The 24,700-nt window shown below is 40.5% G+C and overlaps 1 protein-coding gene across 3 annotated transcripts in view; it reads right to left on the bottom strand.

The window, feature by feature from the left end:
- Window positions 1–24,700, bottom strand: part of CTNND2 (catenin delta 2) — a 901,368-nt gene that overhangs the window by 745,547 nt on the left and 131,121 nt on the right. For all 3 annotated transcript variants that reach the window (XM_032337744.1, XM_032337745.1, XM_032337748.1), the window contains exon 2: window positions 1,752–1,888. In XM_032337744.1, coding sequence (XP_032193635.1) covers window positions 1,752–1,888 — 137 coding nt within the window. The remainder of the gene's footprint in view (window positions 1–1,751; window positions 1,889–24,700) is intronic.

Raw genomic sequence — 24,700 nt, 5'->3', positions numbered from 1 at the left:
GCAAACTGTTCACATTTTTTGCCTAGTTTTCTATTCTGTTATTTTGCTTTTTTCATTTTTTTCCCATCAACATTAGGAAGCATTAATATATTAATTATATCAACACTTTGTCATATTTGGCACATATTTTCTCTTGGCCTATTTTTTTCTACCATTTTATGTTGAATATGTCCTTGTGATTCTGAACCCTCAGTTATGTCCTACAGAGAGAGCATTCTTTCCACTTTGGGCCAACTGGACACTACAGTGTTGAGAATCGTAAGATAAAATCTATTAAAATTTCCTTGTAACTCTCATAGATTTATGCTCCCACACGATCTTTAAAATAGTTTGATCCAGTTTGCCAAAGAAACAATCAGCCACAAGATCTTATTACAACAGCCTAAAGTTTTTATCTAAATTTGGGAGAGTAACATTATCACGATAACCACGCTTTTCTACACAGGATCATAGTACGCTTTGTTATTTATTCTTAATTACTTTATGTCTTTTGAAAAAAATGTTACAGTTGTCATCAGATAGGTCTTGTCATTTTCTTATTAAATTTATTCCTCCTGTCTTACATTTTGTCCGTAGTCTAAAGTTAGTGGCCCAGCAAGACTTCTAGATATATGAGAAAGAAACCATGCCGTAAACCAACTTGAACACGGGGTATCTGGAGTGCGGGAACTGGCGCGGATCTTTGCTCCTTCCTTCTATCTCCCCTCAAACGTAATCAGCCAACATGCATGAGTGGGTTTCTGGAAGCAAACTAATCCAGCGATACAGCCTGTTCCCTACTTACTGACCATTTTCACAAACCAGATTATCCAGTGGCTCTATTCGGCTTTCCTTTGTGTCCCTCCTTAGCAGCCCACTTCCCTCCCTGGTGACAAACATTTGACTGACAGCATCATTGATCCCCTTGTCAGTGGATCCTCCCTCAGCTTCTCTGATGATAGCCTGACCGGTGCTGTTGCTTATTCACACCCTCGAGTCATATAACCCCACACACAGGATGATTTCTTAATTTTTTTTAAATTAGGATTTATATTCCGGCACATGCTAAAAGAAGTGAAAAATAAAAATCTTGATTTTCCAGCTTTCTTTGATTATTTACCGTAACCTTTTAGTTACAAGAAACACGACTTTTAAGAAAATTGGTTTTTAAATCCAAGACTTCAGATTTTACTTACTTAGCCATTTATAAGGCCAAAGTAATGTTGGAGGAAGAACTACTCAGACTGCAATTCATTTTATAGGGAAAATTCTAAAATGCATTCTTCCAGAACTATCTCAGAAACACTAGAAAGACCAATTTTCCTTGACCCAACATAGTATTCATCTGCTCTCACCATACCAATTTTTTATACTTCTGGATTTATTTTGTTTGTTGATTAGACTTTCTTTTTTCTTTTTTTTTTTTTTAGACTTTATATTTCCTAAAGACCAATTATTTGGCCTAATACCTAGAACTGTACTAAATGTCAGGTCCATCACCAAATCTACCAAAACTTCACCAGTAGGGATTTCTGACTATTAAGTGTTCTTTCCCCGGTATGGAATATTTTTCAAGGAAAACTGCCTAAATCATGAATAAAAACATAGTCAAAAGCAATTATAGTCCCATTTTAGTATTTTTATAAGAAATACCAACATTCTGCGAGAAAATAATGATTTCCTTCCATCATCACTGACTCATCCTTGTTCATCTGCAAGAACAACTTCTCGTACATTCCCATAAGTAGGTCACAAAAGTGGAATGTGTCTACCTGTTCTTTGACCGAGGCGAGGATGGCAGAGGTGGTTTCTGTTTCGGAGCCATCCCCATTAGAGGTGGTCAGGCCAGGGCTCAGGGAGCTGGTCTTCTCGGAGGTTGACGAAGGCTGGTCTGGGACAGGCATAGCTCCTGCAATGCAAAAGAACATGCTTAATGCAACAGGATGTGGCCACTGCACCCAGACGTAACTATCAGGCAACTTTCAGCAGTACTCTTTAGAAAAAATGAAAATCATGAACTACATAGAAAGCAAGTGACGTCATTACAGAACAGGAAACAATACAAGTAAACAGAATGGCTTCTCCTCTATCAACTCAAACAAATTACAGGATCTACGCACAACTCTGTATTTTATATTTGAGATAAGTGGGAGAAGAGATAATAAGAAGTAAAAGGCACATAAGATAATGAGAAAGAGTAAAGAAATGAAGAAGTACCGAGTCTAAAAAAAAAAAGGCCAGTTGAACTACCATTTTACTGCAGCCCAATTCATAAATGAACAGACAGATACAGCTTAAAAACAGCATCCCAAAAGTTATTTTTTTTCTTATTCTCAAACAAGACCAGTAAGACCAAAGTACTTGATACAAATATTACCTAGTGATGCTTATCAGCAGAGGAAATAATAATTAACGGAGGACAATTTTTACCAGGGCTCTACAAAATCACTCTTCAAAAAAAGTCTGGGAGGAAAAAAAAAAAGTTGTTTTTTTGCCTAAAGCTATCATATTACATGTCCCTCCAGGAACCGGACTTATGTGAATGTTAAAAACTATTTCCTACTATACTGTAACTGGGCAGTCTGGGTTTTACAGTAAGCAACATAACTTCCATAGGAACCCCAGTGCTGTGATACATTTGTTAATAGTTAATAATTTAGGGCGATGCTAATTGAAAAGGGTTCTATTCTAGAATTGTCCTTAAAATATATGAAAAGACTGGTCATCTAATTTTCTCATTGGACATTCCAACTTAGTTTTGATTTGTTTTTGTCTTTTAGATAGTTGTTTTAATAATATTACCAAAGAGGATTAGAATAGCATTGGAAAGATAAATCTGTTACAAACAGAATTTATAGGAGGGTTGGGGAAAATGGTATTAGTAAGCAGGATGTGAGCAAAGAGTAAAGATCAAATTAAACATAGTATAGCAAAATGCAACCTTGGCTAAAAAACAGAAGGTATTTTAGGATATGGATACCAACAGGATGAAAGAAAGTGATTTAAATAATTATGGTGCTGGGGTTGGGAAGACAGGAAGAAAGTACAGTTTCATATTCAACTTGCTTTCATATGCAGTATTTGATCAAGGTCGTAATTACAAGGATTTAGATAAACAGATTAACAAATGGTGTGCCAGGTAACACAGTCTTAAAGCCAAGCCCTTCTAATTGGGAAAGGTTTTAGAGATGGGGGTTAGGAGGACAAGGACAGAAAGCAAGAAGAACAGAAAGACAGTCTTGGGAGCAGCGCCTCCCCCCTTCCCAACCCTGCCTCTCCACTTGTATCTATGTCAGTGGCTTCCAAAGGAGACTCTCTCTACTACGCAAGGACAGCCTGAAGCCATGAAAGGAGTCTTGCAGGTTTTCAGTCATTACTTTCACTTTCATGTTTCTAAATTTTATTGGGCCCATGTGAATCCAAATTCTGGACGAGTATTCTGGACAACCTGTTTTCTGACAAAGAAACTATCTACGGTCCCAAAGTTATTTATATAATTGGGCCTAGATCTCAGGTTTTCTCCCTTTTTATTTCTATTTTAGAGTCCTTTGATGTGTCAGCCTATTTCTTATAATCTGGGCTGCTGCCTCATAAATGCTTAGTCTATATGCCAATTTTTATAAAATGTTATTTTTTAATAGAATGAGCATAACCTGTCATAATAAAATACGGGATTTAATACGCAATGAATCAAGGCATATCCTTGGGCACTGGACAACTCCGACCCACACACGCTAAGAAAAGAGAAAGTCTGTTTATCTACCCCCCTTTCTCCTTATGCAGTAACAAAACAAAAGTGAATGCTTCAGGGCTTAGCCCACCGTACGGAGCTGCCACTACACCCAAGGCAACCTCTGTGAGTGAACGGAAGTGACTTGGAATAATTCCCAGGCCTCGTAATTTTTCACGTCCAGACTTAACTCAACCATTGGCCATCCCTGTGTATGAATGGGTCAGACGGCCCAACTTCCACTGCCATTGTCTGAGCTCACAGCACAAGGAGAGAAGGAGAACCACGTGAAGGCCACCAGAAGCAAGCCGTGGGCTGCCCAATGGTAAGTGTGGAAAGCTGGAAGCTTTCCGACTTTGCAAGAAACGGTGAAGTACTTTAGTTTTCATTAGAACGAATCCATTAAAATTTATAGTTGATCCGTGTTAAATCCAGGAAATAGGGAAAACGTAGGGAGACGAAAGAAAAAAAAAAGAAGAAGAGCAATCCTCAGTAATTCTGGCAGATATTTACTTAGGTATTTGGTATAGGTTTCTCTGATGGGATTTTTTTTTTTTTTTCTGATTTAACTCATTCTATATAGTAAGATTTACATGATGGAGTACTACGAGGTAGTACTTTTTTTTTTTAATTTTTGTTCAGCAACATATCATGAACTTTTTTTTTTTGAGAGAGAGAGAGAGTGTGCGTAGGAGCGGACGGAGGGGCAGAGGAAGAGAGAGATGCAGACTCCCCACTGAGCAGGGAGCCCACCAACCAACGGGGGCTTGATCCCAGGACCCCAGGATCGTGACCTGAGCTGAAGGCAGACGCTTCACTGACTGAGCCACCCAGGCGCCCCAGCATGAATTATTTCTTATGTCAACAAAAATTATTCCATAGTTTAAAAACATAATGAAGTGCTCACTTAGGCAGTGCATATACTAAAAATGTAATGAGTATCTAGTATTCACAATGCGTCATAATTGACATTATCTTTTATCATTTTTATCCCGTTTTTATGGGGACATTTTCAATAAATTCCTAGATGTGGTGTTGGTGGAATGAGGAAGTGGTGCGTGGACTCTGAGAGCCCAAAGAAACTGTCCTGCCGCCAGGCTGGTTCACCACACGGGACCATCAGCACTGCCCTGAGAAGTTCCCTCCCCACCCTATTAACAACACCGGCCCTCAGGATCCTCTCCTGCTTCCCCAATTCTATATAGAAGAATTCATCCCTTTGCTTTTGGATCTCTTTGGCAAGGAGCAGAGCAGATGTTTTCCTGCAGATTCTCACATCTCTTCATTCTCTTTATACAGCTACGGGTAAGAAGTCTTTCTCCCGCGAATAGGTGCTAATCTGCTAATTCCTGAGCTGGAATTTGGATTTGGTAATACCGACACGCTCAGAAGCAGGAGCAGCTGTACCGACTCTTCCCTCTACCCCGGATCGCCCCTGCCCCAAATCTGTACACTCAAACCCAAACGCTCAATATCACTGCATTTGGATATGGGGCCTTTCGGGAGGTAATTAAGGTTAAGTGCCTAGATCAGGGTGGGATTTAGAAGGCTGTTGCCCTTACAAAGAGAGGAAAAGACTCTTTCCATCCTTCCTCCAAGGACACAGAGAGAAGCTGGCCACCACAAAGAGTGTTCTCAGCAAAAGCACACCAATCCGGCACTTTGATCTTGGACTTCTGGGCCTCCAGAACTGTGAGAAAAGACATTCCTGCTGTTTAAGCCCCTCTGGGTGTGGCTTCCTACTATGGCAGCCTGGGAAGTCTACTGTAAGAAGGGCTGGGCTGGTCTCAGCTTCCCCGTGAGGCAAGTACAGGGGGGCCGGAGACCCGACGGTAGCAAGATGCAGCCTGGGGGCCGGCGTTCTGTCCCACCCAGCGCCCTGCTGACTCCTGCATCGGAGATGAAACACAGTTTCAGAGAAAGGCATGAGCTGCTGCAAGTCAGCAACCAGGAAAAATGAAGGCTTATACGCGGGTTGTGCCCCACCGATGTGAAGTAAGCCTGCAGGACAAATGTTCTCTTAAGAACCTCCCCTAGTGCTTTCACAGACGATGCGGTAAGACATTAGAGAAGTTGGCTGGTATGATGCTAATAGCAAAGGCAGGGAGCCCCCCAAACACAGAGTGTCCTTCTCAATTTGAACTCTTATGTCTGTATGTGAGAAGATTTCATGAGGTCCAAATAAATATTCTAAACCTTTATTTCCCAAACCTGAGTGAATCACTGTAAACTTACATTATACTTGGTAACATTTTAAAATCTTAAGTGCGTTTTAAAAGACCAAACTCTCTTTCTTGCTCCCAATTCAAGGGCTGCATTCAATGCTATATTTTATGAACTTCCATCGCACAAAAAAGAAAGTGCAATTCTTATTTTATATTTTATAATTCAAATTTGTTCCTTCTTTGGCCACTTCTGCCCAGCAATGGATGGCTTTGCTGGAGATCATCAAGAACACATGACAATCAGTTAACCCCAGAGCTGGACCCGGGCCATTGGAGGCTCCCTACTCCCCACTCTGTCCTTGGGATGTGTGTGGGTTTGCCTTCCCCACTTTCAGAAGCTGCTCTAAGAATATAGCCTTGAGGTAGAAATGTGGGGTTGAGGTTATCCATACTGGGTATATGACTGAACCCGGTTAAAGCCTGTGTAAACTTTTTTTTTTTTTTTTTAATTTTATTTATTTATTTGACAGAGAGAGAGATCACAAGTAGGCAGACAGGCAGCCAGAGAGAGAGGAAGAAGCAGGCTCCCTGCTGAGCAGAGAGCCCGATGCAGGGCTCAATCCCAGAACCCTGAGATCATGACCTGAGCCGAAGGCAGAGGCTTAACTCACTGAGCCATCCAGGAGCCCCCCATGTAAACTTTTAAGATTCCGCCCAGTGGCTGCGGAACCACCCAAGCTGAACCTTGTCAATAAGTTCACCTACTTATTCAACCTGCCGCCTACCAATCTAGAGTGGTCTCTGCTTCTTTCTTCAGTCTCTCCCTGCCCTCTGAATATGGAGGTCAGTTTGCAAACCAACAGACTTTGATATCGGGTGGCCAAAGTCCATTAACTGATGGACTCTGGTGTCACACAATCACCCAATTCAATGAGCTACCTAGCATTCTCCTGTCACCATTACTTTGGTCTCCTCCTCCTCTCTAATTCAGTGATAAGCTCCTCCTTCAGCCCTGAGGAGGTCTTTCCCCTCTTGAAGTCTTTCTTCCTCCCAATCCATAACCCATAATAACCTCCTATCCTTTCAACTGTCTTCTCATTGTGTTACGCCCAGACCCTCATGCTCTGCTGTCACAGAGACCTGCTTCTTTCTTCTCCCAGGTGAGCAGGTCCCACCTACTTCAAAGCCCAGGATCTCCAAATCCCTTGCATACTACAGGACTCAATAAATATTTGATTAGCTAGACTTGCATTGTCTAATATGGTAGCCTCTAGCAACACATGGCTATTTATATCTCAATAACATTAAAAAGCCAGTTTATTAGTTGCACTACTCACATTTCAAGTGCTCAATGGCCACATGTGGCCAGGGGCTACTGTACTGGATAATTACAAATGTAGCAATGTACAATTTGTACACTGTACTTCTACATGTATTTCTACATACAATGTAGAAATGTACAAATGTGCAAATGTAGAAAATCTTCATCATTGCAGAAAGGTCTATCGATCTATAACCAATAGTCTATTCCCGGATGTAATCTTTCATCTGCGGCTTTATTCTTTGGCAGTAGGTCATGAAAAGGGGTCAGATCATAAATAGATTTTGAAGGACGAACTGTCAGGATTACTAATAGGTATGCATGTGGTAGTAAGGCAAAGAGAGAAGAGTCCAGACGATTTCAGGGTTCAGTCTAAGTGACTGGCCATTAGCCAAAATGTTGACACTGAGTAAAACCTATTTCGGGTGATGGAAGATGACCTCACATGCAAACTTAGAGCCCAAAACACATCTCTCTGTGATTCTTCTTTGCCGTTAAATTCTTGGCCGGTGAGACCAGCTCAAGTCAGAAGCTACACTCTGATATGAATTAGGCAACATAAAGATTGATGACTTCTAAACACTGCATATCACATCTTTTTTCCCCCTTTTCCTTTTCTTTAGGCACGTCCATTTTTATCTTTTTCTTTAGAGTTGCTAGAAACTCCTAGAACTCTCTTCATCTTCCTTCAGCTTTCGCCAATGGCTTCCGCGCAGACTCTCAGACATGAACTTCCTTGACTCTCACACCAAACTAACAAACCCCACGTGTGTGTGGCCACATCTAGAGTTATTTCCTTCCCTCGTGGATCCGCCCTCTTCAAGACAGTGCCCCTCCCTGTTCGTGAGCCCATGATCTAAAACACAAACATATTAGTGCAATAGACTGACTTTAGGCTTTACCTCATCATTGGGCATCCCTTTCATAATTTTCCATTATGGTTGCATGCAAGTGAGTAAAGAAACTGGCCATTAGAATACCTCAGACATTACTGTCATATATACACATGTACATATATGCACACATATATGTACATATCATATACATATGTATATGTAGACATATATAACACACACACATACATTTATGTGTCCAATTCAATGTTTTAACATTGAATATAATTGAACATATGGAATTTTTATAACCTTCCACTCACTCTACAGGTGATATGAGTAAGCTTATGATCTTGTGAAACTGCAGAAACAACATAAGCATATTATTAATACTACGTTGCAGGGAGGGTGCAGATTTGTATAAATTAGTGACGTGAAAAACAACAGCAAACACCTCATTTGTGTAATCACTCTGGTCTCCAAAACTGCAATTCTGTATTTGCAGCTAGGATGTCGTGAATATCAAAACCCAACAATAGGCAGAGGAACAGACACAGCATCGTTGTCTCCCAGATGCTCTCTTCACACATCAAAGTATATCCATCTTTATTTCTTCCTTTTACAGAGAAATTTAAAATTACAGCTTGTCCTAATGATATGCAGACTATAATAATTGATAGCTGTCAAAATTCAGTATAATTAGAGCAAAAGCTCAGTTTGTCTTGGTCTGTGTTCGATGCCCCACATCTAGCTCAGTCTCTACTATACAGCAGCCGTTAATAAATATTTGTTGAGATAATATATGAACTGTTAGTGTAAAATCAATAATGGTCGCTTAGCAGAGCATGTAACATTAAGTAAAATGGGCTTGGCATTAGGAGCATTTCTCTGAATGGTATTTGTTATGACACCTTTTAATTTCAATTCAGGAAAGCCGCTCTTTTGAAACCTGATGGGGACTGCTGTATGGCTTGTTCTCAGCCGAATGCCCAAGAAGGTACATACCCTTGGGCTGCTGGCTCCTTGCGTTGGGGCATCAGTCAGACAAGGATCTGAGGTTGCTGGGACTCAATGCTGGCAACTCACAACTTACAATCAGATCCTGGCAATATTTATGGAAAGCACCATGCAAGGAAGTTTTGAGTCATATTTAGAATATGCAACTCCAAGACAAAGCCAGGAGGCAGACACGTGCCCAGTCCTATCTGACAGTTCGGTGGTGAGGGAAGAGATGTTACTCACAGGATCAGAGACATGAGGTCACATGCAGCTGTGCGGGAAGATATGATGACTGGGAGGAGAGACGTGGGATCTGAGAGTCAGAGTCTCACGTCAAACACAAGGGGATGATGGTTCTACGTGTGCTCAGAGATGCGGGAACGGTAGAAAGTCCAACACAACCAGTGCGTCAGGAGATCCACTTCGTGCTGTTGCATGAGCTGTCAATCGTTGCGGGGGGAATGGGACCAACCTAAACATCACCACAGACTTAAGGCCCACCTGAATGTTATTCTCAGTGACATACATTGTGTCTGGACATAAAGAGGAAGGCTCTGTAGAGACTGCAGAGCGAGAAGGAAGAGGAGAGGTCATGTTCGGCGCAGACGCATCAACAGCCGAGTTCTAACAAAATGAGGTCAGTGAGGACAGGAGAGGGTCCTCTGGTGTCTCACGGTCTTGTCCCCTAAAGCATGATCTCGGGCATTTTCATCGACGCCATTATGACAATATATATGACATTAAGTCAACAGCTCATCGATCTTAAGATGTATGAAAAGCTGAGGCTTTTGGAAAAGGAGCCAGCAGGGGATGGTGAGTAGCTGCCCCTCCTGCCCCGGCCGTGCTTAGAACCTGAAGGTGGAACCGGGGTGCATACTGTGTCCCCCTCGAGCTGAGGTCAGATCCCAACGGGTAAGATACTAATAGTGGGATCTCACCTGACAGCGATCGGGTACCCAAACCCGAGTGACGGGAACAGCTGAGAGAAGACAGTGGCTCGACTGGTCGACTTTGGAAAGGCAGAGGATTACTGGCAGAGAGAAAAGAATCAGAATTAATCTATAAAGTGAGGTGAGAAGGGCAGGAAAGGCAGCACTGCGGCTGGCGTTCAGGGAACGTCGGCGCGAGCCTGGAAACACGGAGCGGGAGGGCGATGCGGGCAGTGGCTCTGCGGCTGGGACTTCATAATGCTTTCATTTGCAAGTGACAGAAAATCCATCCCAAATGGCTTCAAGGAAAAGGGGAGCAACAGTCACATTAAGAAGCATCCCAATTTCAAAAACATTAAAAGATTTTTAAGATCCCGGAAGACGTATGATCATTACAGTTCATCATGATAAAGGCACAGCCTGAGGAAGGTTCACGTTACAAAGGTAACAGGGAGGAAAGAAGGGTTTGATGTTGTTCAATTGCTTAAAGAGACTGCAGAGAAGAAGAAATGCAGGTGTGGGACGATGAGAATAGAAATATTCAAATTAATGACTGTGGGTAACGTACAATGTTAAAGTAGGAACATATCTGGATGAAATTAATGATGATGACAAAACACAATATAAAGTTTGGGGGCTCGTCATCCCTGAGAATCAGGGGCCCACTTCCAAAATCAATGACCATCCTAGCTCCTCAGACACAACAAGGCTGTTTTCACCAGCCAGTCGCAAGGGTTTGCTAAGCTGGAGGGACATTTCTCCTTATGCCAGAGAAGGGAAGTCCGAGATTCTGCAGTTACAGATCCATCACAGTTTAACAGTAAGCTGAAGGGAAACGGAAGCGGGCACAATACCTTAAATGTTGGCTCCCCCTGAATAAGAGGAAAAGTTCTAAGACATTCAATAATAAAGAGGCTCAGCGGTCGACTGACTATTGTTCTGGCTGAAACTTCAAAGAAGCGTGCTTAGCACAGCTCCCAGGACAGCGCTGGTCACACACAGTGACTGCCCAGAACACACTGTCACTGCCAAACACCCCAGCCCTGGAGTCCCCCCCACCCAATCCCCACAGCTTCGGCAGCCTCGCCACCATCTCCAACCCTGTGTCTTCGCAAGAAGCTCAACGACCGTGTCCAAGCCTGCAGGTGAGAAAGTGCACCCCTCAGACATTCTCCCTAACAGACGATACTGGAAACGAAAATGCAGATTTCCATTTTATGTTCTACCACTTAATCACAATGACATGACAAAAATCTGGCACCCAAAAAAAATCATGCTCAAAAGCCAGTCCACAACGATTATACTATCATGAACGACCAACGCTGATTGTCACCATCTATGAAACAGGAAGTCCCCAAATGCTGGCCCCACGCTGGCGTCTAACATGGTCTCAATTCCTCGTACTTGGAAGTGTCCATTCAAATTACGGCAATTTGCCCAGCATATTGATTCCAGATACATATCTGCCACTTGACAGTTTCTCAAGATGTCAGACCTCAACCACACGTTGTTTTGTTTAGCTTTTCCCAGAAGTACTATCAGTGGGCAGTCAGGGACAAAATCTTGCACTGTAAGGATCTGCATTCCTTAGAAAACATGTTTAATCCAACGAAGCAGGGAAACTGCCCATCAGTGTTTTAAATTTAATTCTAGAACAGAGCTTCAACGACTCCTACGCAACTTCACTTGCTATCACAGACTAAGAAATCTTCTAAATAAATGTCTCTACTAGCCTTTTAGGAAAAAAAAATACAGAAAACAAAAACTGAATAGAGTCATAATAATTTTTGATAGTTACCAGGATATGTTGACATTTTTATGCACACATAAGAAATTTGGAAGTTTTAAGTGATGTAGTTAGCTTACTACAACCTACTCTTCAGGGAAAAGGTAAAGCTTTGATTAGAGAGTAAATCTAAATCATGTGTGTAAAGAGGTTTCATCGCACTGGTGAAGGTTACATAGCAAGGAACCTCTCTTACATTTCGGAATATATATTTATTAAATACACCTTGGGAATTCAAATATGTCAGTATGTGATCGATAAATAATTTTAAATAGATGAATGATTAGATATTATGAAAAAATGACTATCAATCCCTAGCTCTGTTTTTTGTGGCCAATTTGTTTCCTGTCTCACTGGTTTCTATGAGTGAAGCATTTTTTGATGCCACATATAGGTGATAGTGTATCATATCTGTCTTTCTCTATCTGACCTATTTCACTTAAATAATGTCTTTAAGCTTTATTCATGTTGTCAGAAATGACAGGATTCCCTTCTATCCCATGGCTGAATGTATTTTACACACACATGCACACACACACACCACATTTTCTCCACCCACTCCTCCAAGTGTCCACTGATGGACACTGAAGTTGTTTGCATATCTTGGCTCCTGGAAGTTATGCTGCAATGAATGTGGGAGTGATCTCTCCTCAAGATTCTAATTTCATTTTCTTTCAAAATATACTCATAAGTGAAACTGCTGGGTCATACGGTAGTTCTATTTTTAATCTTTGGAAAAACTTCCATAATGTTTTCCATAGTGGCTACATGAATTTACATTCCCAGCAACAGCACATAAAGGTTCCCTTTTCTCCACATCTTTGCCAACATTTGTTATCCCTTATCTTTTCGATGATGGTCCTTCTAACAACGCGAGGGTTTGGTTTGCATTTCTCTGATGACTAACGATGCTGGCACCTTTTCATGTACCTGATGGCCATTTGTATGTCTTCTTTGGAAAAATGTGTAGCTAGTTCTTCTGTCCATCAAATGACATTTTAAACTATAGAATTCATCAGACAAGGGGCATCTCTGTGGCTTAGTCGGTTATGTGTCTGCCTTCAGCTCAGGTCATGGTCCCAGTGTCCTGGGACTGACCCCCACATCTGGTTTTCTGCTCAGTGGGAAGCCTGCTTCTCCCTCTCCCTTTGCCTCTCCCCTGTGCTCATGGTGTTTCTTGCTTGTTCTCTATCTCAAATAAATAAATAAAATCTAAAGAAAAAAAAACAAAAACACACAAGAATCCATCAGACAAGAAGCTGATTCCAACGGCAAAGAAACACGAGTCATCTTTTACTCTGTGACTTGCCAAGTGAATGTTATGCTTCCCTTATAGCACGTTATTCATTTTACTGCAATTGTAAATAAAAATCTTCCGGTCCATCGTAGAGAAAAAGGAATTACACTAACTTCATTTTACAAGTGGACAACAATGATTCTTGGAAAAAATAAAAATAGCAAATCCAGTTTCTGAAGGCAGAAGTCAACAGTGGTCAAGGATTTTCACCTGAATGTCTGACATTTTGTCATGTATTATTATTTTTTTTGTTAACATATAATTATCATTTGTTTCAGGGGTACAGGTCATATATTATTTTGATTAAACCTCGGGATTCTCAGTGTTTGAATGTAACAGTTATTTTACATTGCAAATCTGACTATAAAACAACACCCATGAGTTTCAGGAAAGGGTTTTTTTGGGTAATTTGGCTGCATCACTAAGATACTAATTACTTTTGAGATCTTAAAAAGAGGGAGCCTTGTTTCTAAGGCATCCTGATGCCAACATCTTTTTTCTGTGTTGTGAAGTCCATCACCCCTTAGATCAAGCTTATTCTGATCTCTGAAGGCAATTTTCAATAAAGTTGTCTGAAAAGAAACTTCTCTATGTTTCCAATTATCCTACATAATCATATCATATTTTAAATCTCAGATATGAGTAAATAGGTCTGTTTGTAATGATATCATATTCTCGATCTAAAAACAGTAATATTTATCATTTTCAAGTCCATGTGCATCATGTTTCTACTTTATTTTTTAAAATTATTTCTTTCACAATTTAATTATTATTCTAACTTTGAGAAAAAGTCTCTTTCCAGCACTGGGCTTCCCACCTCCCACTTTCTTCTTTCTCCTTTTTCTAAATATTCACAACATCTCCCACAAGCAGCAGGCACCACTCTCTAATACACAAGTCGTTCCTTAAGGAGAGGTCGAATATTTTAATATTTAGTTATAAAATTAGTCAAGTATAAGAGTTCAGATATATAAATCAACTTGAAGAAAATAAGCATAACTCTTGTATAAAGAAACAGGCTTTGTGTCCAGACAGAAAAATAGAATTTCTGCCAATTAAGTAGGAAATTCCTACTTTTTAATGTGTCAGTATTTTGGTGTTGTTATTGATCTTTCTGGATGGAGAGGTCCAAAAGTAAGTTGGATTATAATCTATTTTCTCATGTGTCTATTTTGTTGATAAACTTTTGTGATCTCTAAAAGATGAAATTTCAATTAATTAAGGATATTATTATTTTAAAAGGAGAAAAAAGTTTTAAAGATCTAATATAAAAACCTTAGTGGGGTGCCTAGGTAGCTCACTCAGTTAAACCACCAGCTCAGCTCAGGTCATGATCTTAGGGTTGGGCTCCAGGCTCAGTACAGAGTCTGCTTGAGGTTCTGTCCATCTCTCTCCCTCTGCCCCCATCCCTGCTCACTCCATAAATAAACAAATAAATAAATAAATAAATAAATAAATAAATAAAATCTTCTTTAAAAGATGAAACAAAAACAAAACAAAAAAAACCCCTTAGCAACCTGCAGGGATTATTAAAAACACTTGAGATTGAGTTTTTTTTAATACAAAAGTTCAAGGGTCTTAAGAAAATAATACTCAAAGATATATCAACATGATATTTGACAAAAATCTCAATTATCTAAACACTGTTTAAGTATATTAAATTTGGTGTTTTACCTTTCTTCCAATTAAGTATTTCTTAGGTGAAAAATAATAAAAAATGGAGAACTGTGTCATACCAGTTTTCACAGGTGTACAAAAGAACAGTATCTACGAATATATGGTTGTAACAAATCAGGTATTAGCTATGGCAGCATATTTAAAAATTTAAGTTACAACTGAGCAAATATTTTTTACAAGGCAATATAATAATATTAATTATGTACTTCCTATGCGATCTTCTAGGCTCTTAAGCATCACTAACACAACTAATACAACTTTGTGCTGCACTTCTATTATTATCCCCATTTTGCAGGTAATGAAACAGGTCCAGAGAGGTGAACTTCCCCTAAGTAACAGGGGAAGAACTACTGTTTAAAGCCACACAGTCTGTGCTTCTCAATCACTATGTGCTGCTCATCTGTAGAACATCTTTTTATACTGATACCATTTTAGAAAATAATTCATTAATTTAAAAATATTTTACTGACCGAAATGTGGGCCAGGCTCAGTACTAGGCATTGAGTTTAGGATGCAAATGATAAATAGGAAGACGAAGAGGAGTCTCGGGGAAAATAATGAGTATAGAAGTTAGATCTAAAGTGTCCCTCTTTATGTGGCAAATATACACAACGGAATATTACTCAGCCATAAAGAAGAGTGAGCTCTTGCCATTTGCAACAGCGTGGCTGGATCTGTAGGGTCTAATGCTAAGTGAAATAAGTCAGTCAGAGAAACAAAAATGTCATAGGATTTCACTCACATGTAAAATTTAAGAAACAAAACAAATGAACAAAGGAAAAAGAGACCAAAAAACCCAGACTCTTAAATACAGAGAACAGACTGGTGGTTGCCGGAGGGGAGGTAGGTAGAGGAATGGGTGAGACAGATAGAGGGGATTAACAGGTACAAGCTTCAGTTACAACATAAATAAGCCACGGATATGAAAGGTACAGAATAGACGATAGACAGATGAAGAATGTAATAACCTTGTTAGGTAACAGATATGACTATTCTTTTGAGGGTAAGCACGGAGCAATGGATAGAATGGCTGAGCCATTATGTTGTACACCTAAAACAAATGTAACACTGCATGTTAATTATACCTCAATAAAAAAAGAAAAAAACACAAAAATAAATAAAATGTGGATTTGTGAAAACAGGGAAGTTGGTGAGTCGGGATGCCTTCAGAAGGCTTATTTTGGTGTCCAGGGCCGATGACAATGACCAGCATGCATTCAGAAGCTATTTTAAGCGGCTCCATTTTGTCCTATCCTGACTGGCTCCCACTGCACCTGTGGTCACCTGTCCACTCCACAAGGCCCTCCTTGTGACTGGGGCCTTCCTGCCCTCACCAGAAGCTAGCTACGGTGTCTCCAAATCCATTCATTCGAGTTTAACTTGTGATTATATTATTTAATTATACATATTTAAACCAAAAAGATATAAATTGCATCAAGAATAATTTTTTTTTCTTTAACACTTTGTGAAACTCCTTTACAGTAACCCATTTTTTTTTTAAGATTTTATTTATTTTTTAGAGAGAGAGAGAGAGAGAAAGCATGATCAGGAGGGAGGGGCAGAGGGAAAAGGACAAGCAGACTCCCTTCTGAGTGGGGAGCTGGATGTGGGACTCAATCCCAGGACCAACGGATCATGACCAGAGCCAGAGGCAGACACTTAACCTTAGACTGAGCCACCCAGGTGCCCCCCAATAACCCATTTTAAAAAGCTATGGTATTAATTGTAGATGAGATGATTACAAAGGGCTAGGGAAAAATTATAAACACATAGAAGATTTCTTTCTTCAAAATGCTTCTCAGATGTCTTAGAGATTCCCTCCTTACTTTAAAGAAATGGAAAGGGGAAATCCTGGAGGATACAAGGAGGACAGACTAGGGTAGGGAAGGACACTCTAAGAAAGTTTTCTTATCGCTCTGACACGCAGACCCATATTTAAATCAATGATCCAGGTTCTATAAGGTTAGTGAACACTGGTACAATTAAATTGAAACCAAGTGAATACAGCTTTAAATAGTTTTTTAAAAAATGATTCCCTATTTTAAATGATTTCTCTTTACTGACTGTTCTCAATCTGTTGATTAAAAGAGTTTTTACCAACCAGTGTCTCAGTACTTATTGGTTGAATGAGTGAATGAATGAATGAATGAATGAGTAGTAAGTAAATTGATCAATGGATCATTCTTAACCCATCCTCTCTGCCATGTGATTATTTAGTTGGTCTTCACATTGTATGAGCATTTGCTTTGCCTGGAATCATTTACGTACTGGATCAATTAGTCATTTATTAACTTAATTAAGAAACAAGAGGCTACTGAGACTTGATGTCAGGAATTCCACCAAAGAAAACGATGCCGGATTTTGAAAGAACCTTTTGTTTTCCCTGGTCTCCGCCTCTGGTCCCTCCTGACTTTATGTCTGCTCATGGCATTGCATGAGGCAATGCCGACTGATAGCCTGCTTTTATGAAACAGTAAGTACTCTAAGCACGATGTTAAATTTAAATTATACAAGTGACTGAATTTCAATTTAGAATAACAAATCTACACATCATCTTATTGGAAAATCATTATCTAATTTCTGTGTACCACACATATAATTTGCACAATTGAGAAAAAATGTCTCTCAATTAACTGTTTTAAAAAAACAAAACAAAACAAAAAAACCTCTCTGAACTTTGAACACAGGATTAAAGTCCCATTGATATACTGAATGAATTAAACAAAACAGGGTGAAGATAATTAATCAAAAATTAATTTATAGGGATGCCTGGGTGGCTCAGTCAGGGAAGCATCTGCCTTTGGCTCAGATGATGATCCCAAGGTTCTGGGAGTGAGTCCCATGTTGGACTCCCTACTCAGCCGGGAGCCTGCTTCTCCCTCTGCTTGCTGCTCCCCATGCTTGGGTTCATTCTCTGTCTTTCTGACAAATAAATAAATAAAATCTTTAAAAAGAGTAATTGTAGATTTTATTTTTAAGAGTATACAATACTGAGTCATGCTTTAATCACTGGATAGGTAACTAGAGAAAACCGAAAATGAAGTATGGAATCTCAATCTTACATATTTGAATTTGTATCATACCGCACAGATACATAAAGTCAAGTTATTAGAGTCATGACATAATGACTTAGGAACAACCAACCTCGGATGATGAGCTTTGTCTGAATACAAGAAACTGCTTTTTACCTCACTAAGCTGCCTTTTCAACATGTACAGGGTCTGAAACCCAGGTCTCCAACAGACAGTTTTATATCCGTCCCCATCCCCACCAAAAAAAAGAAAACTATAGCTCATACTGGTCACCAAGAAATCCTCCAATTTAAAATTTAAATTGACCACATGACTTGACATCATAGGCAAATTCAGAAAACTGGACTCTCCCAAGATTAGAAAAATGTGGGAACTAAGACATCTAGAGACGGACTCAAAAAGGGAGGTAAGTGGTTCTGGTCAAGTCAGTAACAGGAGAAACGCTGTTATCTACACGCATATGTGACTTCTTCTTCTTTTTTTTTTGTGGTGAAAAAAATTATATTTAAAGTTAGCCACCTGGACTCAGTTTAGATGATCCCGATTTTGTTGGCGACATCAAAACATCATAGTCAGGGAGCAGTCGAACGTCTGCCTTCTTCTCTACATAAGGCCTGATCAAGGTGTTGACCTTGGCCACATCAATGTCCTAGAGCTTCTTCACAGTCCGTCTGATCTGGTGCTTGTTGCCCTTGACATCCACAATGAACACAAGTGTTCTGCTGTCTTCTGTTTTCTTCATGGCTGACTCAGTAGGTGGGGGGAATTTGACAACAGCCAGTGATCAAGCTTGTTTGTCCTGGGGGTGCTCTTTCGAGGCTATTTGGGCTGCCTTCGGAGATGCAGAGTCTTGGGTTGTTGGAACACAGGTGCGCTGCAGATCTTCTCTTTCTTGTGACTGTGGATGCCTTTTAGCACCACTTTCTTGGCCTTCAAAGCCTTTGCTTTGGCTCCGGCTTTGAGAGGGGCAGGGGCCTCCCTCTTAGCTTTCAGCACCATCTTCAAAAAAGGGATCACATATGTGACTTCTAATATGTTTCATGCTTTTAAACATTAAGATAAAATGCACCTTTAAAAATGAAAACAGGTATACTTGTCTCTGTTGGGATAGCTCGGTGAAATCTCAATTTCACATCCCCAATTCTGGAGCCCTCTGGAACGAGGACATCCATTCTACACGTTCTTCTTGGCACGTGGCAAAAGTACGGAGGCATAGGAGCAGCCCTTGAGGAAGCAGCCCAAGGGAGAGCCAGGACTCTTCACAGATAAATTTTATAAATGGGAGAGTAATGAGGCATATAGGAATTAAGTAACATTTTCAAGGTCAGACCCTGAGACTTTAATAGAGCAGAGAATGAAACCATAAGTTTTGGCTATTAGATACATACTGTAATGTCCAGAGTAAGCTCCCAGTCTTCCACTCTTGCACAATGAACCAAAAGGCAGTATCCGACCTGATACAACCCTCGTAAGTGCAATACGAAACACTTGCTTATCCAAGACATGAAATGATCCAAAAAAGAATTATTTTAAGAAGTAAATGGAAGACGAAATGAAGGTGCATTACTATTTCCAAATGACAGCTTGCTTTAAGATAAATGACAGTGTTCAAACGTGTTTCTCCTTTGCTTGCTTTTATTCCTGTACTTTGCAATGACCTTGTGAGTTTAATGTAGGGTATCGGAAATTACGAGTCCAGCAGTCCTGGAATGACCAGGAGCAAGTCCATACAGGAAATAGAGTCAACTCCAGACACTGCCCTGTGTCCCGTTCTCTCCTGCTTATCTGTGAATCTGAAATCACACCTTTGGATTTGCGAAAGGAGGGGAATTCATCAACTGAACCATGTCTAGACAACTGTTCTTAACCTAGGGTACAGAAGCCCTTTCTACTGGCTGTTAGTAAAGACTCATAAAAGGCAACAGAAATGAGAGAAATGTACTTCCTAGAGCTATTATGCTCTGCCCCATTGCCCAAGCTAAAGCAATCATATGCAAACAAGTAAACTGATTAAAAATCCTTTAGACCATTTCATTGCTGGAGGGTAGCTGTTCTGTACAAGTTATTTGGCTTATTAGCGTCCCAACGATCTATGGGTCAAAGGACTACAGCAACTTTTTTGTAGAAGAAACAGAAGGAATGCTGACTTAGCTTTAATTGTCTGCTGAACTTGGCCAATTGCCGTTACAAAAGCTTCCAAAGTGAGAAATAAAGTAGAAGGCAATGACTTACTTGAGTGCTATTTTTTCATAATGGCAAATTTACTCACCTAACTTCAGACATCCTCACTGCAAGAATAAACATATTTAGAATGTACTTTTGGTGCTAAAAATAAACAAACACAATGATCTTTAACATGTGTGATGAAAATCTATTCTCTTTGTCTCTTTAGCCCTTCTCTCTGCTTTTGTTAACTGAATTTTGATTTTCCTAGAGGGAATTATCCATCTTAGGTTGTGTAAAATTCCCTGGGTTCAAAATCAAGGGTTCCCACCGATGGTAAGTGAAATAATGGTCCCCAAAACGGCCCACGTTCCAATTCCCCTGAACTTGTGAGTATGTTACATTACCTGGCAAAGGGATCCATGAAGATGGATGTTAAGTTGCCTTTCATTGGTCAGATTATCCTGCGTCACCTTAGTGAACCCAGTATAATCACAAGGATCCTTATTAATGGAAGAGGGATGCAGGAAAGTTAGAGTCAAAGAAGAGATAGAACTATAGAAAAAGATGAAATGATGTGACTGCTGGCTTTGAGGATGTGAGGGGGCCACAAGGCATGGGATATGGGTAGCTTCTAGAAGTAGAAAAGGCAAGGAAATGGATTCTCTTCTAGGAGCCTCCAGAGCCAACGGAGCTCTATCAACACTTCCATTTTAGACTCCGGACTTCCAGAATTACAGAATATTAAATTTGTGTTGGTTTCAGCCATGAAATTTGTGGTAATTTGTTACAGCAGACATAAGAAACTAACATACTACATGCTTTTCTGGCCAATTGTGGGAATGTCTCCAATCTAATGGGCTCCGCTTGGGGTAGAAAGAATAGAAAACAGTTGAGTTTTATGCTGTCACTGGGGTCACTCTAAAGTCACTGTGTACTAGTCCCTGATGCTTATATTTCTGGAGTTCTCCTCAATCCTGACCTTCTTAAACACTGGCTTTTGGACGTTTCCTTTTCTTTTAGGGCATCTCATACAAATTCCAACAAATGCTTCCTTTCTTAAAATAAACCAGTGGTTCTTTGACTTGCAATCAATGATCCTAACGCCTTTCATTCAATCAGCTGCTTAACCTGGTTGTAGCAATACCACTGGTTGACGGTGCAATGGCAAATGTATTTTTCCAAGGGCCAGACACTGTTCTAGGCACTAAGGCTCAAGAAGTCAACAAGAAAAGTGCTTACCATCTAGTAACCAACATGGCAGATCCAATTCATATAAATAAAAGTCATATTCATACTAAGGAAAATATGTCCTGATAAAAATCAAGGAATATCATGTAACTGGCAGAAACCAAGACTGTAAGTTTCTCAAGATTCTTTCAGTCCTGAGGATGGATCCTCAAGAAGTGAGTCACTAAATCTCTCTTCAGGGCGGGCTGGTCCTTCTCACCTCCCTTCCTTCTTTCCTTTCTCCAATTTCCTCTTGCAGCCGGCCTTCTTGGAGCCCCTATTTTATGCATGGAGCACAGGGACTAGTAGGCAGAGAAGCAAAGTCAAAAGATCTTGGGAGTTGGCAAGGTCAGCTCATCTGAAGGGAGGTGGCAAGGTCAAGAGCCTACCTGGGGAACAGGACACTGAGTCCTGCAGGAGAGGCAGAAGTCAGGCTGAGGGAGGGTAGAGAGGAGGGAGCTCCATTCGTGGGGACCATGTAGGCTGGTGTGGGACAGTCATACATAAGTTTTTAAGCTACCAAAGCAGTCAGAAAAGTAGAGCAAAGGCCCAAAGAAAGGAATCTTAGGAAATATGACTGGAAAGAAAGGACGGTCCAGGCCACAGAGGGTCTTGCGTCCACAATTTTGAGCTGGCACTCTATAGATACCTTAAAGAAACTGGCGATGAGTAAGAGGATCTTATACATGGAGCAATGACCTTTGAGGTCAGATTTTAATATTCTGAAAACCGTATGCTAAAGACAGCCTAAAGATGACATTGACAAAAGGCACAGGATTGCGGGAGAGCCCAGTTATAAGACTACCGCAGTCACCTGTGTGTACAAAGGGTTTGAATGAGATAGAAAGAAGGCGAAAGATGGGAGACTGCAGGAATCGACACCAAGAAACCCATTTTGATGAACACGAGTTTTCTCCAAATTGAGTCAAAACTACTTAGTGATTTAAATAATTTATCAACAATCAGTTATTAAAATATTTCAATGAAAAACAATTACTCAAATAGTACAGCGTTATCTATACACTTTATTAGAACAGCTCCATTATACGTGGTGGCTTTTACACAATTTCTTAATAACTAGAGGCGCAATAGAAGACAGAAACGAAAGCTTGAATTTTCCAAAAGACGCACCATGAAGCCAGAACTGGAAGATTCGATTTTGGGAAATCCCACAGTGCATACACCAGGCATTTTAAAAATTTCCCTCCTATCATGAGAACTCATACATGATTTTTATTCTATTACACTTAATTTGAATAACTAATAAATATTTACAGGTACTTCTGTATTCAATATGTCACAGGCTGGCTAAGGAATGCACATCCCATAGGGAAAAAAACTGGAAAGCATTACATAGGGATAATTATGCAAGTTAAAGAATAATAGTAGTAGTGGCCAGAGCTCCTTGATGTTGAATGGGAAGCCTGGGGACGATTTAATTGACCCTCAGTTCAGACCAGGATGCTGTTGGAAGCCCCCTACAAGTCATGGAGGAAAGCTGTTTAGTCCTGTCACCCATGGACTGATATGCTATAAATTCTACTTCTCCTCTCCTCGCTTTTTCAAGTACGGTAACATAAAATCAAAGTCTAGCCTGTATTTTGGGGCAACATCTGTTAGTCAGCTAGTAGCATGCACCAATGGTGAGAAGACCAAGAAACTGACCAGTCTCTAGCATGCAGTTGTGGCCAGGAGTGTGGTGTCTCACTGTAAGCCTAACTCAGCTCTAGGGCTGCCCTGCCATTCAACTCTGGAGGTTATCACCCACATTGTTATCTGGGTGCTCACTATTCATGTAGTCCGCATTCCTGCAGCACTGGTTATCGCATGAAACCAAATGAAATCAGCTCTGTAACAAGACTTTATAAGCACATCTGAGAAGCACAGATGTAGATGACTAGCATCCTCTAGAGTTGTACAGTGTACATCCTGTGCAGCTGTATATGGCAGCCCCCAAATAACCACTATTCCAAAACTACTTTAATGGCAGGAAAACCACTGGCTACACAATGTCTGCTAATTCTGTTAAGACTGCAGGTGTGAGAGTGTGTGTGTGCTGTGACTGTGCCTTTGTCTGTGCCTTTGTCTGTTCATATACACCCAATGAATTTCTCCAACTCTGCTGACAAAAATGCAGAGCTTGTGCCTGAGCACCTCTGCCTCTAAGACAAAAGACTACCAAGTATATGCTACACTCAAGAGATGATTTAGAAATAAGCCACAAATAAGAATTATATCCCCACTGCAGAGTGAGTCAGATGAATGCCCGTTTTTATCTTACTGTCTTTTGGTAAACCTCCAAGCTGTTTTTAGCCTCTCTTTATGTAATCCTGAAAATGGATTCCTAGAGGATGCAAATCAAAGCAGCCTGCCATAAAGTACAATTCTCCCTGAGTCTGCACTAGTTTCCCAGTGCCCAGGCACTGACGATCACTTTGGTAGGCGTCCTGAAGGCAGAGTGAAAGCAAGCTTACTTGGCAGACATCAGATAAACCACACTGTGCTTTCTGTTTACACAGTCTTTGTTGCTGAACCTCCACCTCCTTCATCGTACATTCTTTGGATAATATTTGTCTAATTAAGAAAAGAGAGAAACATATAACAAATACAGATACAGATATTGTACATAATAACCCACAGTGTTACTGGTCAATGAGAGGAACATTCCAATAATGTTTCGCTAAATTCTTAACTAAAATACAAAAATTCTAGATTGAAATTACAGATTCCTTTGTTTCTATTAACAACCCAAAATGGAAGTGGACATGACTTGTCGTACCAATTTTCTTTTTTCTAATTACAGTACAAAACATGAAAACCTCTTGCACGAAGCCCCACAAAGCAACAAACTAGGTTTTCTATGGCCTCTTAGTCAATTGCCTTTCTAACGGCAACTGTACCGTATTATGCATGCACTATACTAAATCACGGGCAGCGAGCGCCATCCGGAAGGCCCCTTCTCAACCAGAATGTTAGTAAAGAGCCAGGAACCTGGGGCCCTAAGAATATCCAAAGCTCATAGAACCAATGCGTGACTAAGCTACACCCGAACCCTGGCTGCTTGACTGGGCATCCAGGGTTCTCAGCAGCACACACCACCCTGCATTTGCAAACACACCCCATCTCCAGCTGACGGACAGAAACTCCCTGCACTCGCTTCTGAGGACAAACTAGCACCAGGTATGAATCACTGAGACGCTCCCAAGAGGAAGAGACGATGGCTAAAGGTCCTGATTCCCTCATCTTTGGGATCCTGCCTGGGTGCTTTCTCTGTCTTTCCAACATTCAGAGAATTCAGTGATAGAAGGCTGCAGGGAGTTATTCTGCCCAGATTTATGTTTCTGCAGGAAAATGCTCACTCAGCTACCATAATAAAGTCAATTTCTCTTAAAGGGGAAGAAAGAACATTTTCTGTGCTTCCACTTTCACACATAATGGATGCATTTCCCCTTTGAATAAAGTCAGTGGGTCTCAAACATCCATATGCAGCAGAGTCACAGGGGACCTTGGTAAAAGTGTAGAATTCTGGGCAGCACACCAGAAAATCAGATTTATAAAT

Source organism: Mustela erminea, chromosome 3 (assembly GCF_009829155.1).
Source record: "Mustela erminea isolate mMusErm1 chromosome 3, mMusErm1.Pri, whole genome shotgun sequence".
Classification (NCBI taxonomy): domain Eukaryota; kingdom Metazoa; phylum Chordata; class Mammalia; order Carnivora; family Mustelidae; genus Mustela; species Mustela erminea.
Note: the sequence above shows the minus strand (reverse complement) of the source record. Positions and strands in the feature narration are given on the sequence as shown.